At 37.7% G+C, this 19,443-nt stretch overlaps 1 protein-coding gene across 16 annotated transcripts in view; it reads left to right on the forward strand.

Moving 5' to 3' along the window:
* FGD4 (FYVE, RhoGEF and PH domain containing 4) overlaps positions 1-19,443 on the forward strand; it is a 260,303-nt gene that overhangs the window by 159,349 nt on the left and 81,511 nt on the right. For 11 of the 16 annotated variants that reach the window (XM_060657951.3, XM_060657950.3, XM_060657952.3 and 8 more), the window contains 3 exons: positions 15,669-15,758; positions 17,742-17,887; positions 18,522-18,678. In XM_060657951.3, the coding sequence (XP_060513934.1) occupies positions 15,669-15,758; positions 17,742-17,887; positions 18,522-18,678 (393 nt within the window). Of the gene's footprint in view, positions 1-524; positions 1,191-6,273; positions 7,422-10,411; positions 10,541-15,668; positions 15,759-16,952; positions 17,052-17,741; positions 17,888-18,521; positions 18,679-19,443 lie in introns of those variants that run through there. The other 5 variants (XM_081796139.1, XM_060657960.3, XM_060657961.3 and 2 more) reach the window with 5 other exon arrangements.

Genomic DNA, 19,443 nt, shown 5'->3' on the forward strand with positions numbered 1-19,443 from the left:
AAATATGGCCTTTACACAGTACTTGGAATTTCTTGGGTCAAAGGTGCACTATAAGCATCATCATACAGTTCCCTAGAATAGAAAGTTTGGTTTTGTCTCCAAGGACAAAAAAAGTTCCCATTGCTCAGTCTCTTTTTGATTATAAATAACAATCTGTGTGGGAGAGTTGAGAATTGAAAATTTGACAATTATAGGAAAATCTGTAAATGACAAATCCAAGTCCTAAATCTAATATTTAGGATTTTTTAAAGTTTATTAATTTTAGGACACCTGGGTGTCTCGGGTTAAGTGTCCAACTTGAGCTCAGGTCATGATCTCACGGTCCATGGGTTCGGGCCCTGCATCCAGCTCTCTGCTGACAGCTCGGAGCCTGGAACCTGTTTCAGATTCTGTATCTCCCTCTCTCTGCCCCACCTCTGCCCGCATGTGCTCTTGTGTGCTCTCTCTCAAAAATAAACATTAAAAAAAAAAAAATTTTTTTTTTAATATTTATTTATTTTTGAGAGAGAGAGAGAGAGAGAGTGCATGCGCAAGCAGGGAAAGAGGTAGAGAGAGGGAGAGAGAATCCCAAGCAGATTCCACACTGTCAGCACAGAGCCCGACATGGGACTTGAACCCATGAAATGCGAGATCATGACCCGAGCTGAAATCCAGAGCTGGACACTCACCTGACTGAGCCACCCAGGTGCCCCTCTGTTTAGCATTGTTTATGGTGCTGTGCCTTAAGTGGCATTAACATTAGGCAGAAATTCAAAAGGACTGACCGATAGTAAAATATCAGAGTAAAAAGTGATTGATTGATGTTTTTAGAACTTTAACTAAAATGAAATCCACAGTATGGTATAGTTTTCACCAACCCTGAAAAAGATCCCAAATAGACAAAAAGCCAGTGGCTTATTTTCTTCCAGTTAGTGAATTAATTTTAAATGCTGACTCTCAAGCAGGGAAAGTTTAAATAAGGAAGTGGGTGGGAGAAAAGTGAGTCATACTTGGTAACATTATCTGAAACAATAAAGAAACAGGACATTGCAAAATGAATCTCTTCACTACATCTTGATGTGGTCATAGATTTTAGTGTCTCTGTGCTTGAACCATGGTGAACAGAAGAGAAGGGTAGAATCGAGAACTCAAGACTCCTCATTTGTCCTTTTATAGTTGGAATGATGCCACCAGCAAGCATTTATAAAACAGTAAGAACTATTCTTATTAATATTTTGATTGGTAATGCCTGTGGTTGCTGGGTACTACTTTTTTTTTTTCCTGTTCTATATTATTATCTGTACGTTCTCATTGATGAGTCTTATTTGGTTTGGGAAAGAATTAATAGGGCTTTCTTATTAAACTAGCAGAACGCAATAGTACAGCTGGCCTTTCTCCTAAGTGGGAATGTAAATAGTAGATGGCACATGCTATGTGTGGGAAGAAAAATGACATCTTCTCTGCAGAGCTATTGCTACAAACACTACATGTGTCTCTCATCTAAAGGGGAGCATTAAGATTTAATATATATGTGGTGATAATATGTTCTCCTTTGCTGCTCTGGTGTCTGTTATATTGCATTGGTTCAAATATGCAAACATAAATATTAGTAATGTTAAGGTGGTAAATTTTATGTTATATATATTTTGCCACAGTTAAAAACAAACAAAAAGAAATGTTAAAAAAAAATAGTATATAGTGGAACCATTGGAACCAGGAAATCTTGATGCTTCTTCTGACTTGTCCACTAACTAGTGATACGACCTCAAACAAATCAATTAAATTATTTGTGCCTTTAGTTAAAGGATATAAACTGGATGTGATCTTAAGGCCCTTTTCAGTGATAATGTAATAATAATTCTATGCTGTTTTTAATAGGTATATTTCTTTGTTAGTATAGCCATCCCCCCCATATTGTCAGCTGCTTCTTGAACTGTCTGGTGTTTTGAACGTCTAAGATACTATGGAATACTTTGAATTTCACTCTGCAGACAACTGAAAAAAATTACTTCAGTCTCTATATAATTCGATGTAGAGACTTAAATCAGAAGTCTTAAATAAGTTTCGTTAGAACCAGTATTAATTATTTTTAATGTTTATTATTTACTTTTGAAGGAGAGAGAGAGAGAGGCAGAGTGCGAGCCGGGGAGGGGCGGAGTGAGGGGGAGACCCAGAATCTGAAGCAGGCTCCAGGCTCTGAGCTGTCAGCACAGAGCCCGAAGTGGGTCTTGAACCCACAAACTGTGAGATCATGACCTGAGCTGAAGTCGGTCACCTAACCCACAGAGCCACCTAGGCGCCCATAACCAGTATTAAATTTAATGAGTATTTCTTAAATGCCCACCAAGAATGAGAGCAGGAGGGATTGGGGGATGGAGGGGTAGGAGCAGAATAGAATCACAAAGATAGTTCAGGAAAGTAGATACACATTAAACTAGATCTCTTTTTTTAATTTTTTAATGTTTATTTTTGAGACACAGTGAGAACGAATGAATGAGTGGGGGAAGGGCGGAGAGAGAGAGGGAGACACAGAGTCTGAAGGAGGCTCCAGGCTCTGAGCTGTCAGCACAGAGCCCAACATGGGGCTTGAACTCACGAACTGTGAGATAATGACATGAGCCGAAGTTGGACACTTAACCGACTGAGCCACCCAGGTGTCCCCACATTAAATTAGTTCTTGAACAGGCATTATTAATAGTAAAAACTGATTTGAAAATTGTCTCAGCTTGTGTAACTTTCACTGATATCTAATATATTGTGATCAAGAATCACTTCAGTGGTGAATATAGAATACTGTTACATTTACCATATAAAAGATAATACCTACCTCATTGAAACTCTTGTCCCTACCATATTTGAGCAAAGCTACACTTTTCCAATATTTAAACTTTTGCAGCATCAGTGATCTAAAATATAGCCAGACACCTCAAAGTAGGCAAATTGTTGTTTTTTTTAAACCTCTGAACTAAAGGAAAATTGTGAGTACTTTGTGACACCTTTAGCTCTTACCCACAAGGTGTTATCAGTGTCTTTAAATTAAAGTTAGATATGTATAACATGAGATTAAAAAACTGAAATCTACTAAAGGGGATATGTTATAAGGAAACCTTAAAATCTGTACATGACAGGGAAGGTAGGGGCAGAAGAATATCATGTGTGCCTGTGCAGGCATGCCTACCTGAGGGCACAGTGGGCAGGGTGTGGACAGTATTATAATAGTATTTGGCATGATGAATTTGGGTTATCAAAAATAGCTTGAACTATATTAAGAGGCTCAGGTAAATGGGTCAATCAGTACATTTTAGAATGAATTTCGTTTGAAAATGGTTATTTTTTTTTTCCCTCAGATCTGGGTGCTTCGGTGGGTAAGCTTCATTTGAAATGCACTAATGTGGAATGCAGTCATTGATTATGCCACATAATAAACACCTCTCTTTATAGTTTTCATGAGCCTGTTAGTATCCAAGATGTACTTTAACAGGTTGTATTCATAGATCTTTCTGAGATTTATTCATTGTTTCCTTCCTCTATATTTCATATTGTAGACCAAATATAAACACATAGATGTGACCTTTTAAAGACTAAAGTTGATAGAAATTACATACCTGTTGGCAGCATAAACTCAAAGAAGCAATGTATTTAAATTTAGTAATAGCTTTATCAAGAATATTACAGAAACATTTTAAGTTAATCATTCATTTCATGAAAAATGAAAGAAATTGTATAAAAAGTGAGGAATTAATGAAGATAGAGATTTGGTAGAACTGATGGAGAATTGATAGAGATTTATAGAAACATTTTTGTTTAAAAACTTAAATTTTCTTTCTAGTTTTTTTTTAATTACTATTTTACTTATATTTTAACATAATCTTTGAGAGTTTATAACCTTTGAACATACTCAAATAAAAATTAAGAAGACAGGGGCACTTGGGTGGCTTAGTTGGTTGAGCGTCCAACCCAACTCTTGATTTCTGCTCAGGTCATGATCCCAAGGTTGTGGGATTGAGCCCCAAGTTGAACTCCATGCTGAGTGTGGAGCCTGCTTAAGATTCTCTCTCTCTCCCCCTGTCTCTATCTCTCTCTCTCTGTTTCTCCCTTTCTCCATCTGCCCCTCACACAAGAAATTAAGATAATCATCTCTTAAGGAAAAGAATGACAGAGAATCAAATTCAGAAGTATTGCAAGTAGAATGTCAATGCTGTAATCCAAGTTAAGTCACTTTTCCTTTTTCTCCTTTAATTTCACTTAATTGTAACTCTTAACACTGTTGATTTTGCAGGATGTAATGTGAGGTATCAGAGTTTTCTGGCAGTTAAAACATAATGTTTACCTTGGCTGTCACTTTCTTGTGGTGGGCTATAAGTCCTTTTTCTGTAAGGCTTTGAATTTCTTTTTTTTTTTTTTCACTTTTTAAAAAAGTAAAGGTTGGGGGCGACAACTGTTGAGATCATCTTAGACCTGAAGACAAATAGTAAGTTACTCTTAGCTATTTCTTCCCTTGCCAGCTCAGCTTTCATTCCAAGAATATGAAAGACAGCAGAAGCAAAGGAATTATCCAGCTTCACTAATCAGTCTTTGTTGTTGCTAGTATTACAGTGAAAGTTCTCACTGAAGTTGTTGGAGTTTTAAAACAATGTGTAGAATAACAGAAAAGGTGTCCCACTAACCATATGGATAGTCCATATGAGGATCGCTTTTCTTATTCACTTAGAACTGAATGGTGAATTTGGAAAGTTCTTTATTTTGTGGCGACTCCATTTAGTCTATTGGAAAGGTATAAGAAAGCGAGGTGAGAAAAAATGAACCTCAGAGAGGCTGTATCTGAAAAAAACACCTGTTCCATTTGCAAACTCATTGTGCCAGGCTTACTGTCCTAAGTGCCAGAAACACCTAGGATGTGAAGAGTACACGTCCTGCCTTCAAAGCCTTGGTCTACCCAGGGGAGAGAGATAAGAGAAAAATCACCATGATATGGTGCAATAAACACATACTTCAAAAACACAGACGAGGAATGACCTGAGCCTGGGGAAGGGCTGATTGAGGGGCAGGCTCCTGAGAAGCAGTTGAATTTAGCTTGAAGAAAAGTAGGAGACGTTGCTGGTTGGTTCAGAACAGATGGGAATGGGGTTAGGCAGGGAGGAGTGGCTCTATCTAGGCAGAGGCAGAGTATAGGAAACAAGCAGTGGCAAGTGGATAGATGTCATATTTGTGGGTACTCCTGGCCTCATAATACGAGGCCAGAGGGCCAAAGAATTGAGTGTGAGAATAGGATAGGCTTAAAAAGAAAATGTAAGCTAGGGACAAATTGCAGGCGGTTTGTATGCCTAACCTGTATCTTTTCTCCCCTGAAAACAATGAACAATCCATAGATAATAAAGAAAATGCAGCAAAGCATACAGAATACAAATCACTCATAGTTCTACTACCCAGAGAGAGCTGCTTTGATATTTAACATTCCAACTTATTTTTTTCTGAGCTCATTTTTGGGAGAAAACAATTTCAGTAGCCTAATGTATGGTCATTCTGCATCCTGTTTTGTAGGATTAAACATAGGTGCTTTCCTGTGTTATTTCAAATTTTCCATAAGCCAAATACTGTGTGGCCTCAGAGGCATTTAATTAAAGCATGGAAGTGACATGATTATACATCTGTGGGTTTTAGAAAAAATGAGTCAGATAAAAGGAAAACAGATGGAGCAGAGTTTGCAAGCAACTACAATAATCCAGGTGTGAGAGGATGAGGTCCTGGACAGATGCAGCAGAAGGTTAGGACAAGGAAGAGAGGTTTCTAAGGACCTTCTGATGGAGGTAGGGAATGAGTCATGTTCAACTCCTAGCTTGGGTGAAGTGGCCGTTGGTGTATCACCTACTGAACTACAAGAGAATAGAAGGAGTGGCATATTTGGAGGAAAAAAAAATAGGTTTAGACATACGGAAGTTGAAAGATGTGTGGATTGTCCTCATGAAGATGTCTAAGACAAAAATGGAATACTCTGGAGGCGCCTGGGTGGCTCAGCTGGTTAAGAGTCTGACTTTAGGGGCGCCTGGGTGGCGCAGTCGGTTAAGCGTCCGACTTCAGCCAGGTCACGATCTCGCGGTCCGTGAGTTCGAGCCCCGCGTCAGGCTCTGTGCTGACGGCTCGGAGCCTGGAGCCTGTTTCCGATTCTGTGTCTCCCTCTCTCTCTGCCCCTCCCCCGTTCATGCTCTGTCTCTCTCTGTCCCAAAAATAAATAAAAAAACGTTGAAAAAAAAATTTAAAAAAAAAAAAAAAAAAAAAAGAGTCTGACTTTGGCTCAGGTCATGATCTCATGGTTCATAAGTTTGAGCCCCCCTTGTTTGGAATTTGCGCTCTCTCTCCCTCTCTCTCTCTGCTCCTCCCCCAGTCAAATAAAACTCAAAAAATGAATACTCTGGAAGTTTTATGGTGTATTGATTAAGGATAAAGACATTAGAATTAAAAGAGATGACTTCAAACCCAATCTTCATCACATACCAGCTAGGTGACCTCGGACATGGTATTTTAACATAATTTGCTAGGCCTTGGTTTCCTAACATGTTAATAATTGAGGTGGAAGACAGGAAGGAAAGCAATTGTGTTTGGAATGATGGGAAGGAGTAGACTTGCTAATTAGGTTAGTTTTGTACTACTGAGTTTATGACACCTGCAGGACATCCATTTGCAGCTATTAATTAGCAAGTGGAAATGTGGGTCTGGAGCTCAGGAAAGAGGGTAAGAATGTAAGAGGATGTACATAAGGGTGTGATTAATACTGCCAAAATAGAATGTGCAGGAACAGGAAGAAGGGCAAAGACTGAGCCCTGGAGAGCACAAACAGAATCAAAAGGGGAACATAGCTGTGTGAGAGGAAAAAGAAAAGAGAGCAATGTTATGAGAATCACAGGGTTTGGGGGAGGGGGACATAGGATTATTGGTGAGCTTATGAGGATTGGACATCATAGCTAACTAGCTCAGAGAACCTGGGTAATCAAATTAAACAGACTACGTTTATATTGCACATACACTATGTGCAAGGCACTGCAGAAAATAAAAGAGGAAACAGCTGCAACAGAGGATTGAGATAAATGATCATTACATAAGATATCTTGAGGTAAGGGAAAAAGGGAACTCAAAGATTAAATCAAGATTCAGAGCAAGGCTAAGAGGATGAATTCCCCGTTAGCATAAATTGAGAAGTCAGGGAGTCTGGAACTCAGTGAGAGAGGTACAGCCTCAAGGGGTGGGGCTTGGAGCTTGAGGACAGTGGAGAAAGCTCTTGTGGTGACTTGTGACTAAGATTCTGAGGGCCAAGGTCAAGGGTAGTGGGCACAATCAGCAGTCTCCCCAGCGTTGCTGAGTGACATGGAACTCAACAAAGAGAAGATGGAACTGACAGTGGGAGTGAGCCATGGTCTGCGAGTCAGCAGTGCTAAGAGAACAAGAAGGTAACAGTCAGTGGTGGGGCTTAACAGAATGTTGACATGAACCAGGAGGTTTGGGAAAGTGAAGTGCATGGAGGTCAGGATGCATATTAACGATGCTGTTTGGCATGGGTGTGAGAGAAATGGAAAGGTCAGATCTTAAAAACACAGCAGTCATCATATGTGGCTTAAAAATAAAATAAAAAGAGCAATATACAATAACCAGTCAGGAAGACAGGCTCAAGGACCAGAGTCTCTAGGTTTGTATCCCAGGTTAGCCACTTACAGTTGTAGGACCTCGAGCAGGTCACTTAACGCTCTCTGTAGCTTAGTTTTCTTCATCTGCAACATGGAAATAATAACCTACCTCACAAGGTTATTACAAGGCATATAGATCATCAAATCGTTGTAGAGGATTTAGAACAGTGCCTTAAAACGTAATGTGAGCTATATATATGTTAAGTAAGCATAAAAGTAAAATCATGTTTCCTCATTTGTAATTCAAGGGAAACAGACACATGACCTGAAATGTCCCTTAATAGATCCAGAGTTTAGTATATCCTGCCAAGTGAGTGTCCCAGCACCTACCAGTTTGTTTTAAAGTGAGATGCTCCTTTGTGGGAGGCACAGAGGGCATTTTGGCTGACTCTTCCTTTTTAACACAGGTTTCTTATATTTTGTTTGTTTCTCTCCTCTGAGGCCCATAGGTTATTAGCACATAATGCACTCATTTATTTGCATAAGGTTTTAACTCCAGGGAATTATCATCAGAAATATTTATAAGTGACCTAATTACTTTGATGCTCTGCCTAGATTTGAGATAGGTTAATTCAGTTATTGATTGTGAGCATATATTCTTCCTGATGCATGATCTTTAATTTCTGCAAAAGGCAAAAGACAATTTAATGTATACTGAATTGGATATAAGAAGAACAGAGTTCTCTCTTTGCTACCACTTACTTCCTGTCTGATCTTGTACAAGTAACTAAATTGTCCTTCTCAGTGTGAGCTCTATTTTGCCCTTTTCCCACCCTATCTCAAAAAGATAGAATGTAAACCTACAGATTAAACTCTCAGTCACCTGTTCTCCTGTTTAGAATTGAATAAATAGAATAGAGGACATCGGATTGAAAAACATTGTCGCTGGGTCAAAAGTAGGTTTGGGGGTGCCTGGCTGGCTCAGGCAGTAGAGCGTGTGACTTTGGATCTTGGGGTTGTGAGTTCCAGCTCCACATTAGGTATAGGGATTACTTAAAAATAAAATCTTAAAAAAAAAAAAAAAAAAAGAAAGAAAGAAAGTAGGCTTGGACTTTGCTCCCAAAGCTTCCTGAAGGATCATGCTAAGGTAATAGACTATTTATTCTTGTGATACTCTATAATGAAGCCCTGGCAAAGGAATAATGTGCATGGGTCGTAGTGGGTATTCTTTTTCCTGTAATGTGAACCTGGTGATAAATTACTTGCTGATTACAAATCTTCCCTGAGAACATATGGCCTTCATTATGGCATTATTACATGATCTTCATTGAACACAAAATCTGTGTTTTATTCCCTTACCTTTCCATTTTCTTGTCCTGCAAATCCCCAGGGAGTTCTCTTCCTTACGAGGCTGTGACAAAGCAAGAACTTTATTTTCACAGACCTAGATTTGAATCCTGGCTGAGTCACTTACTTAGCTATATGATTTGGGGCAGGTTACCCATCCTCATTAAGACACTACTTCCTCATCTATAAAGTGAAAGGATAATGATGCCTGCTTCCCAGGAGTATTATGAGGATTCCATTAGCTAATTCATGTGAAGCACATGCTAGTGCTTAGCACACAGTAAGTACTCAATAAATAGGGCTGTCACTATCACTCACTTGTGATACCTTCCCTCGATTTCCCTGTTCCTTAGTATTAATAAGAAAGGATCTATAGAACTCTATAGAATTATGGATTATTGGAATGAAGGTGTCTGACACAAGTTAGAGATTTTAAGATGCTTTTTGAGATGATAGGACAGTTATGTAACATTCAAATATTATTGTGATCTAACTTTAAATTATCACCTGGAGCCACATGGAAGACATTAAAAATGACATATCAAAATTTTAATACAGCTCATGAATTGTGGTAGAGGATCAAGTGTTAATTTCCTAAGTTGACTCATCTTGTTATGAAAGAATGGACTTCAGGGAAAGCAGAAACATGTGTGTTCATATAAAGCTACATCTTCCATCTGCAGGGTAGAATTTAATTAATTGGTAGCAAATATGGGTAGAAACTCCCAGGACCAAGAAACCCAATAACTTATATTACTTCAAATATAACCTGTAATGAATATATGAAAAAAACTATAATAACTTTTAGTAGTTTTGATTCCATGTTTTTAGAAAAAAAATTCTTCCTGATTAAAATGAAATCATGAGAACATGTACTGAAAAGTTAAATAGCATAGTTGAAGAGTAATAAAGCATGATGTCGGTCTCTGGTTCATTTTTATGTAATTGAAGCTTTTGCCCTTAAAGCATCTTGTAGGAAACTCTAATTGTTTATTAACCTTTATGAAGTTCTTTCCAAAATGTCTGCTCCCCTGCTTGGTGGTTCTGAGACATGTGGCAGTGCGTATGGTACTAAGATTTTGAAGAATGAATCTCTGGCTCCACATGAGCATTTTCTGCCTATCCAATAAACGAAGTCTGTGAGCTGCCGTGGGGGCTCTTTGTCTGGGGCTCCTGCCATATGGAAGAGTCGTGCCAAAAGGTCTGAAAAGAGCCGTAGGAGCTGATGACATCTGTAAATGAGGAGGCAGAACTGACAGTGTAGCACATTCATGAGCCAGCAGGCACACTGACTAATGACCAGGCTGAATCTAGCCTAGTGAGAATGGAGCAGCTCTCTACTGGAAGGTCACTGGGGGTGTGAAGGTGCACAGTCCTAACCTAGGAAGTGGATTAAGCAAGCGCAAGAAGCAGAGAAAAGTAAATTGTGTAATCTCTTACTGTAAGAAGTGTGTATTTTATCTTTTCAGTTTCAATAGTTCAGATGTACTCTATTGCATCGTTATTTGAGGCAATATTCTGAGAATCAGCTTTCAACATAGGAACATAGTGTCATTTACAAGTGAAAAAAATCTTTATATTATAGAGGAACATCAAAGGTAAGATGCTTTTGTAATAGCATATTTATGATTGTTTTTAAAGAGTCAAGCCTGTGTATTAGGCTCCAGTAGAGGCAAATAGGATTATTTATTAAATCAATATTGTGTAGCTATTACTATTTTCCAAAGAATCACAAGAATATATGACTTAGTGGAGTGCTAAGCACAAAAGTAGCAGTTACATAGTTTTGAAGTGGCAAATAATAAGAAACAACATTAACTTTACCTATTTAACTTTTTATTTAAAAAAAAAAAATACCAGCCTACATCTCTAATGTACCAGCAATTGTAAAACAACTTTGTCTGTTATTTAAGCATAAGTCTTGGGGCACCTAGGTGGCTCAGTCAGTTAAGCATCCAACTTTTTGGCTCAGGTCATGATCTCACGGTTTGTGAGCTCGAGCCCCGCATCGGGCTGTGTGCTGATAGCATAGATCCTGCTTGGGATTCGGTCTCTCCCTCCCTCTCTCTCTGCTCCTTCTCCCCCCACTCAAAAATAAATAAACAAACCTTAAAAAAAAAAAAGCTATCTCCTAGAGTAATAGAGCCCCTGGCATGCAGATAGATTCTGTATTTCTCCTTAAATGTAATTCATAGATGAGTTTCAGTAACTAATTTTTTTAAAGTTAGAAGCCATCATATCGTTATATCAAATATGACTGAATCTTCAATACCTGATGATTATTTTTTTTATTTTTTTTATGTTTTTATTTATTTTTTGAAGGAGAGACAGAGCATGAGCAGGGGAGGAGCAGAGAGAGAGGGAGACATAGAATTTGAAGCAGGCTCCAGGCTCTAAGCTGTCAGCATAGAGCCCGACGCGGGGCTCAAACTCACAAACTGCTAGCTCATGACCTGAGCTGAAGTCGGACGCTTAACCAACTGAGCCACCCAGGCGCCCCGTTTACCTGATGATTATTACTAAAATGCTGAAAAGCCTGCCATAAATAGAATTTATATTAGAGAAAGATTATATACATTAAAATGCAGAGTAGATACCACATTTCATTTTTAAGTGGATAGCTTGTATTTTGTTAGTCAAAAGAAAATTGGGAAGGGAAAACCCTTGCAGGCACTTATTATAGTCTTGTTGCTTGTTGCAGAGAAGAGTTCGAGCGAGAGCCAAAGGTTTACTGACCAGTGACTTAAAAGCCCAGGCTCTCTTAGATGATTGGAATCTGATTCAGTTACCTTTCAACTGTGTGACTTGGAGCAAGTCACCTGGCCTTTCCAAGCCTTGAAATTTTATTTTGTTGTATGTGTGTGCTGCCAATAAAACAGGAATAATGTGCCTATTTTATAGAATTACTGTAAAGATTAGTCAATTTATATAAAATAATTGTAACAGCATCTGGTGCATAACAAGCAGTCAGTGAATAATCATTAGCTGTTCTTATGGCAACATTGTTGTTTGGGTCCATGATTTCCTCACCTCTACCACAAAAATCCTTAGTAACTTTTCACAAACCTGTGTGCAAGTGATTAAACCGAATGTCAGCGAGTTTACTTTTGCTTAACTTTGTGTTGGTTTTGGCAAGGTCAGGGACCTAACATTAGAAGACCATCTGTGTGGAAGGACACAACTTTTGCTAATAACTGCTGGTCTCTCCCTTGGATTTTGCAAAATATGACCAGGATACCCACAATTTGCCACATTCAGCTAAAGTGTGATTTAGAGTCAGCAAAAGATCATTTATTATAAGCTTCTGATTTAAGATCCTGTAGGATGTGGAAGACCTCAGGAGTGACTTCATTGCATGGCAATGATAGACAGTTTGACTTGTTGGTTAATGAATTCTCTGACTCATAAAGGATGTATTATTTTATCATGGCACAGACTTTGCTGGATGGTTTTCCTTAAAGGTATTTGTCAAAACCAGAATCAGAACATATGAAAGTGAGTGAGTCACAAAGATACAGTACCACTATTAGAATAAAACAAAGGTCTTGGAAAGAGCAAGTCACTAATACTAATGACATCATGGATGTATCTCAAATGCATTTTGAGAAGTGGAAGAAGCAAGACACAAAAGGCACATACTGTGTGATTCCATTTATACAACCTTCTGGAAAAGGACAGATCTAATTATTAACAGGAGCAGGTAATAGGAGAGGGGTGGGACCGACTATAGAAACTTAAGTTTTGGTGGAAATGTTCTTTATCTTCATTGTGGTAGTGATATGATTATATTAATCATTTGTCAAAACACTTAGAACTATCCACCAAAAGGGTGAACCTTACTACTGTAAGTCATATATCAATAAATCTGGCTTACAAAAACACAAATGCCTTATAGTATTGATGCAGGTCAGTATTTCTTTTGAGTACGTCGAATATACATTTATCTTCCTCTGAAATGTTGATATATTTCTTATATATTCACTACATATTTGTGTTCTCTTATTATAGGTTTGGAAGTCACATTTTCAGCTCATTATTTTCTCCTCTATAAGTAGTAATTGTTTAAAAATTACTTGAAACTTTTTCAGTCGTGCAGAATATACCCCATGTTTCATAGTATTTCAGTTTTCCATATTAATGAGGATGCTTCTAACACAAATAACACCAGTAATGCTCAACCTGGCTTAAATAATAAGGAAGTTTATTAACTTCATCTCTGTGGTTATGGGGTGGCTGCCCATAGCACTCAAGTCTACAGATACCCTTATTTACATGGAGCATGGAAGAGAAATTTCTTTTTCTATGGCTCTTCCTTAAGAGTAGAAAGTCCTAGTGCATATTCCTTCATGTCTCATTGGTTCTTGAACCAATCGCTGTATATTCTTGATTATTACACCAGTTAGGGCCCACCTTTTGATCTGGGGAATGAGGATAGTTTCTCCAAAGGGAAGGCCACCTAGTAGTAAGGTAGATATACTAACCAAATCTGGATATCATTAAGAAATAGAGGGAAAGGATGTCAAACAGACAGACAACAATGCTAGTACTTTACCCTGAATTGATTGTTTAACCAAAACCTTGGCTAGCTGCGGGATTTAATGACAATATAGTTTTTATTTCAGTATTTTTGAGACCACAAATTATTTAAACAGTATTATGTTACTTTACCTAAAGCCTTCACATAAAAATACTTCATTCCAGTGCTACTGTAATAAGCAACATGGTAACCTCATATGTTGAACACAATGAAGCATGCTCTACAGTATAATAGCATTTTATACACAGTTTTAAATGTAGCCTTTACACAAACTAGGCACTGGTTTGAAATATGCTTTGTTCTCCTTTGGTGCCAGAGTTATTATTAAACCTTTACTATGCTGCGTACTTGCCTACAATGAAAAGGGTACTTCAGCAAAGTAGCTAGGTAGAAATTTCTCAACAAAAGGATGTATAAAATAGAAAATGAGTTCTAATAGGACCAAGTTCAAGAGCTCTGGGTAGTTGAAGAAGGCTCCATGGACAAGGAATAAAAATTCAGCAGCCCATCCCCCCAAAAAAAGTATGTCTTCAATGCTGAGAGAGATAAAGCAAGAATATATGCCATGCAGAGAGGATGGAAAGAAAAAAGGTTTGGGAATGACCATGGACACATTTGGATAATGGTGGGTTAGATTCATGTGTTTGGAGGGAAGGGTGCCTGCAAAGATACAATGGGAAAGAAGTGTGAGACAATGAGTAGAGATGAGATTTGAACAGCCCTGAATTATACGTAGTCTGGCTGTTATCCCACTGGTGAAAGGAGGACTGTTGGGGCACCTGGGTGACTCATTCGGTTAAGTGTCCGACTTCGGCTTAGGTCATGATCTCATGTCTCGTGGGTCTGAGCCCCATATCAGGCTCTGTGCTGACAGCTCAGAGCCTGGAGCCTGCTTCAGATTCTGTGTCTTCCTCTCTCTGCCCCTCCCCACTCACACACGTGTGCTCTCTCCTCCCTCTCAAAAATAAATAAACATTTAAAAAATTTTAAAAAAAGAAAGGAGGACTGTTAAATGTTTTCTTTCTATGGAAAGTAGAATGATCTTGGCAAAGCAGAGTTGGAAAGATTGCTTATACAACCGCATACAAGGTGGGTTAGAGCCAAAAAGTAGTAGAATCACATCAAAATGGGAGTTCTTGATTAGCCTGGGTTTGAGATACCGTATGAGCAAAACCAGGCGGCAGTGATGAGAATTAAAGGGATGGTTACTAAAGACATAGTATGAGTAGACATTCGTAGCCAGCTGGATTTTATGGCAGAGAGCTACGTTTACAGTGATTCAAGGTACCAAAGGCAGATGACTGGAAAAGGATGGAACCATTGCCAGGCTGGTAAAGTTCTAGTGGGGTGGAGTTGGGAGGTGATAGGATAGGGGCTTTCCTGAAAAAATGAGTTTGGTCTTACATTGACAGCATGTCAGAGTGGTAATAAATATCCAACAGTAGGAATGTGTGATTGCTACTCATTCATTTATTCAGCAATATTTTATCAAACACCAGTATTTTATTGAAGCACTGTATTAGACAGGAGGGTTACCAAGTTACCGAGAAAAAAAGTGTTCCCGTTCTCACAGAACTAGCAAAGCTCTACAAATACATTTAGGGGCCAAGTAAACATACACTGAGGAAATAATAAAATGTTTGTTTTTAATTTAATATAATATGGGTAGAGAGAGGAGGAGGACATAGATGAAACAATATTAACAATGAGTTGATAGTTACTGAATCTCATCGATAGATATTTGCTGGTTCATTTTACTCTTTACTCATATATGATTGAAATTTTTCCTAATGTTTTTTTAAAAAGGCAAAAAGTTAGATGCATAGAGCTAATAATTAGACAAATTATCTGAAAGAGTGTTGAAATCATTTCTGAAGAGTAGCCTGAGAGAGACAGGGAGAAAATGAGCCAAATTTAGTGTCTGAGAAACATAAAAGGTGTTTCAAGGGCAAAATAGATGATACTGTTGATTTTGACAGAAGCTAAAGAAGTCGTTATAGGTTAAATCTAGCAGAATGCTTATTTTTAATTTTGTTCATTTCTGGTTGGGTGGTCCTTCATGGCTGAAAGGAATTGGGTAGCTGAGAAGCTTGAGAAAACTGTTTTGACCATTTGATAAGGTGTTTATTACTTGAAAAGTCTTGTCTAAGTCTTATTTCCTAATATGTGGATATCTATTCTATTTTTAGGAAACTAATGAACAAAAACTTCACAAAATAGCCAACGAACTTTTGCTTACAGAAAGAGCTTATGTCAACCGACTTGACCTCTTAGATAAGGTAATATTTTCCCATTCAGGATTATTTTATTTTTTGGCATTATATATCATTTTTAGTAAAGGGGCTTTAGAAACTACTGGATGGACATAACTGTTTTTTGCCAGTGAAAGCTTTTTCTTCAAGGAAATCTTTAGGATTTTTAGCTTTGTCAGTGAATGCACTAGACATAAAGGTTTTTCAGTTCATAAAAAGCAGATTCAAGGACTCTCTCTATGAGTCACAAAATGCCTTTATCTTTCATCCCTAAACACTAGTCTGTTTCGTGACCATTTATTATGATCCTAGAGCCATGTTCCCATTATAATCTAAATAAGAGATTGGTGATTCTAATGCCTGCATGAATATGTCATTGATTCTGTTTGTCTCATGTGCTGTTCAGACCCATGTGAGTCATCTGAATTGATGGAATAATAGGGCCAGAAGGCATTTTGAGCATTCACTTGTTCAAGCTTGTAGGAGACATCTAATATAGTGCCTGGCGTAAAGTTGCACAGTCAATATTTGTTAGAAATAGCATTCAGAGTACTTTATCACATTTTGTACTTTCGTCATGTTGGGGCCTTGAGTATCATTTTAAATATACATTACAAAGAATCGCTTAAAAATTATTAAGGCTTCTTAATATTGTTTTAGTGATAAAAGAACAAGATAACTGGTAAATTGCTCATATAGACCCCTCTTATTAGAAGAGAAAGTTGCCATGTTTGAGTACTAACTATAAGAAGAATTATCTCACTTCTGCCATTGGAAAACTGGAACTTCATGGGAACAGGCCATCCTGGGTATACCTCCTTATCATTGGTTCCTAGAGTGGACTATGGCCCTGTCAGATGAGCCTTAAGGGGCCACATTAAGGCTTCTGTCCTTTGAAATAATGAGATTGTGTCTTAAACACTCACTTTCCAAAGAATTTCACTGTAAGTCAGTCAATTCATGTGTTTATGTGTTTGAAACAATTTCCCCTCAGGGGAATACAGACCAGAAACGTTAAGTATTCCTATTGTGGAGACATGTCTTTTCCTCTTACAAGTTTTGTGTTTTTTTTTGTCTTCGTTCTTTTTTGTTATTTCAGCCATATTAGCTTGTCAGCTACTGTTGCTGACCTTTTTAGAATTTTAGAGTCTTAATTACTTAAAATATCCTATCTATTGGAGTCTCTAAGGACATGATTTTGTGTTCTTTTTGCCTCCCAAGAAAATGCAGTGGAGGTGAATTTAGAAAATTAACAACCATCTGGACATTTGAAGGAACAGACTTCCTTCTGCCTACATTTAACAGAATGGCAATTAAGAGGTATAGTAGCCATAGTGGAGAATAGCTAAGAGTGCAGTTTTTTAAAAAGTGTCTTTAAGATACCATTTTTATGTACAGGAGAAGATCTTTGTACCCTTTTATAAGTGTTTAAGTTATCTTGCATTATTACTTAATAAAAAGCAAGTAAACATCTGTGAACTGAAATATTCTTTTATTCATCCACTCGCCAGATATTAAGCACCTGTTCTTCTGTGGGAACTAAATTATGATGGCCTCCCTTCCCAAGGGGGCAGACAGTTTTAATAGGGAAAGTGAGATTTAGGCCCACAAATTACAATAAAGGGCAATACTGTCAAAGTCATTCAAAACATAAAGAAGAGTGAAAAATACCACCAAAAATTATTAATTTAGATAAAATTTTCCTTCCATGTCTCTTAACTCTACTTATAGATAGAAGTAAATCCTTTTACCTCAATTGGAAATTTTCTGGCGTAGAAGAGGTTAATATCTCCAAAACGGAGGGAGAGCCTAAGTTAGAGTCAACTTTTCTAATTCTGACTCCTGGTTCTTCTCAATCAAAGCATATACTCATCCATTTCAAAAATGACTGATTTCTTGATTCATGAACTTTTTCAGTCAATAAGTTACTAAGAGCCCACTATGCCTAGCCCAGTGCTAGGTGGTTAACCAGTAAATTTGAAGTAACGTTTGCTTTATTCTCTTATTCAGGTATTTTACTGCAAATTATTGGAAGAAGCAAATCGAGGCTCATTTTCAGCAGAGATGGTGAATAAAATCTTTTCTAATATTTCATCAATAAATGTCTTCCATAGTAAATTCCTATTGCCAGAGCTGGAAAAACGAATGCAAGAATGGTAAGAGGAATAGATGGCCAACTATTTGTCTAAGGCAGTCATATTAGATGCTGTGTTATTTGCTTATAAATGGAAACAACAATGCTACACAGAGCTATAGCCAAACATCTGTGTTAAATTTGTATGGTAAAGAAGTTGTGGTACATTTTTAGCTTTGGTTGAAAAGAATTTCATCTCTGCTCTCTAAACTATCTTTTGATTAGTGGAGACAAGATTTCAGGGTAATCTGGAGCTTTAAAAACTCCATAGGTTTCATTCCTAAAGTCCCTTTAAAAAGGTCCTGCTTCAGGGACGCCTGGGTGGCTCAGTCGGTTAAGCGTCCAACTTTGGCTCAGGTCATGATCTCACGGTTCGTGAGTTCAAGCCCCACATTGGGCTCTGTGCTGACAGCTCAGAGCGTGGAGCCCCCTTCAGATTCTGTCTCCATCTTTCTCTCCTCCTCCCCCACTCGTGCTCTTTCTCTCAAAAATAAGCTTAAAAAAAAAAGGCGCTGCTTTATTCTCTACCAATCTCATAGCAAGGTGGATCTGATAAAGCAAAGAATGTGTATACACAGTGATCACTTCATTTGAAGTCCTATTAATTCACTTACTCTATAAGAAATCTTAATGACTTGTTTCTGTATTTTATACAGGGAAACTACCCCTAGAATTGGTGACATCCTTCAGAAATTGGCACCATTCCTTAAGATGTATGGAGAATATGTGAAAGGATTTGATAATGCAATGGAATTGGTTAAAAACATGACAGAGCGTATCCCCCAGTTCAAATCAGTAGTTGAAGAAATTCAGGTAATTGGACTCTTGTTCAAGGCTATGAATTATTTTCCTATACAAATCATAAGGTCTTCTAGATCTAAAGTTTAGATTGAGACATCTGTCTGAGACCACCAAATTCCATGTTATTCAGAATGATGTAAAAATCATCTATGCAGAATTAATGTATTTATCGAGCACATGCCATGCGCTGAGCAGTAAATTCTCCATTTGCTTTTGAGACCAGGAGAGTGTAGCTTTTATAAAGATTCACATGGATTTACAAAGTGATTTCCCATTCGGGTCTGTGACTCTCTTGCTTTCTTTCAGAGGTTGAGATGATGCAATGAATATAAAAAATGATTGCCATAAACCTGACATTTTGCAGACATTATTATTCTGTGTGTGTGTGTGTGTGACTTTACATATGTGTCCTGACTTTTTTTCAGTTTTGCCAAACCTGGATAATATATTTTAGATAACTCCATAATGATTTCTATTTGATTCTCTAGTCAAAGTTGTTAACAACTTGATAGTTTAAATGTTGAAAAGGAATTCTTGAGATCACATAAGGTCCTTGGGGTGAGGATTCTGCTGCTCTTTCTCTGCTTTCTTTTGTGCTATACAAATATTTTTTATTTACCATTTTAATTCCTCTAAATTTTGAATGTTTTTTTCCTACTGTTTGTTGGAGGAATTATAATATGCATCTTAATTTACCACAATCTACTTCAGGTTAATGCTAATATTAATTCTAATAAAATACAGGCATTTTGCTCCATCGTAGCTCAGTTCCTCCAT

The sequence above is a fragment of the Panthera onca genome, chromosome B4 (genome assembly GCF_046562875.1).
Source record: "Panthera onca isolate mPanOnc1 chromosome B4, mPanOnc1 haplotype 2, whole genome shotgun sequence".
NCBI classification, from domain to species: domain Eukaryota; kingdom Metazoa; phylum Chordata; class Mammalia; order Carnivora; family Felidae; genus Panthera; species Panthera onca.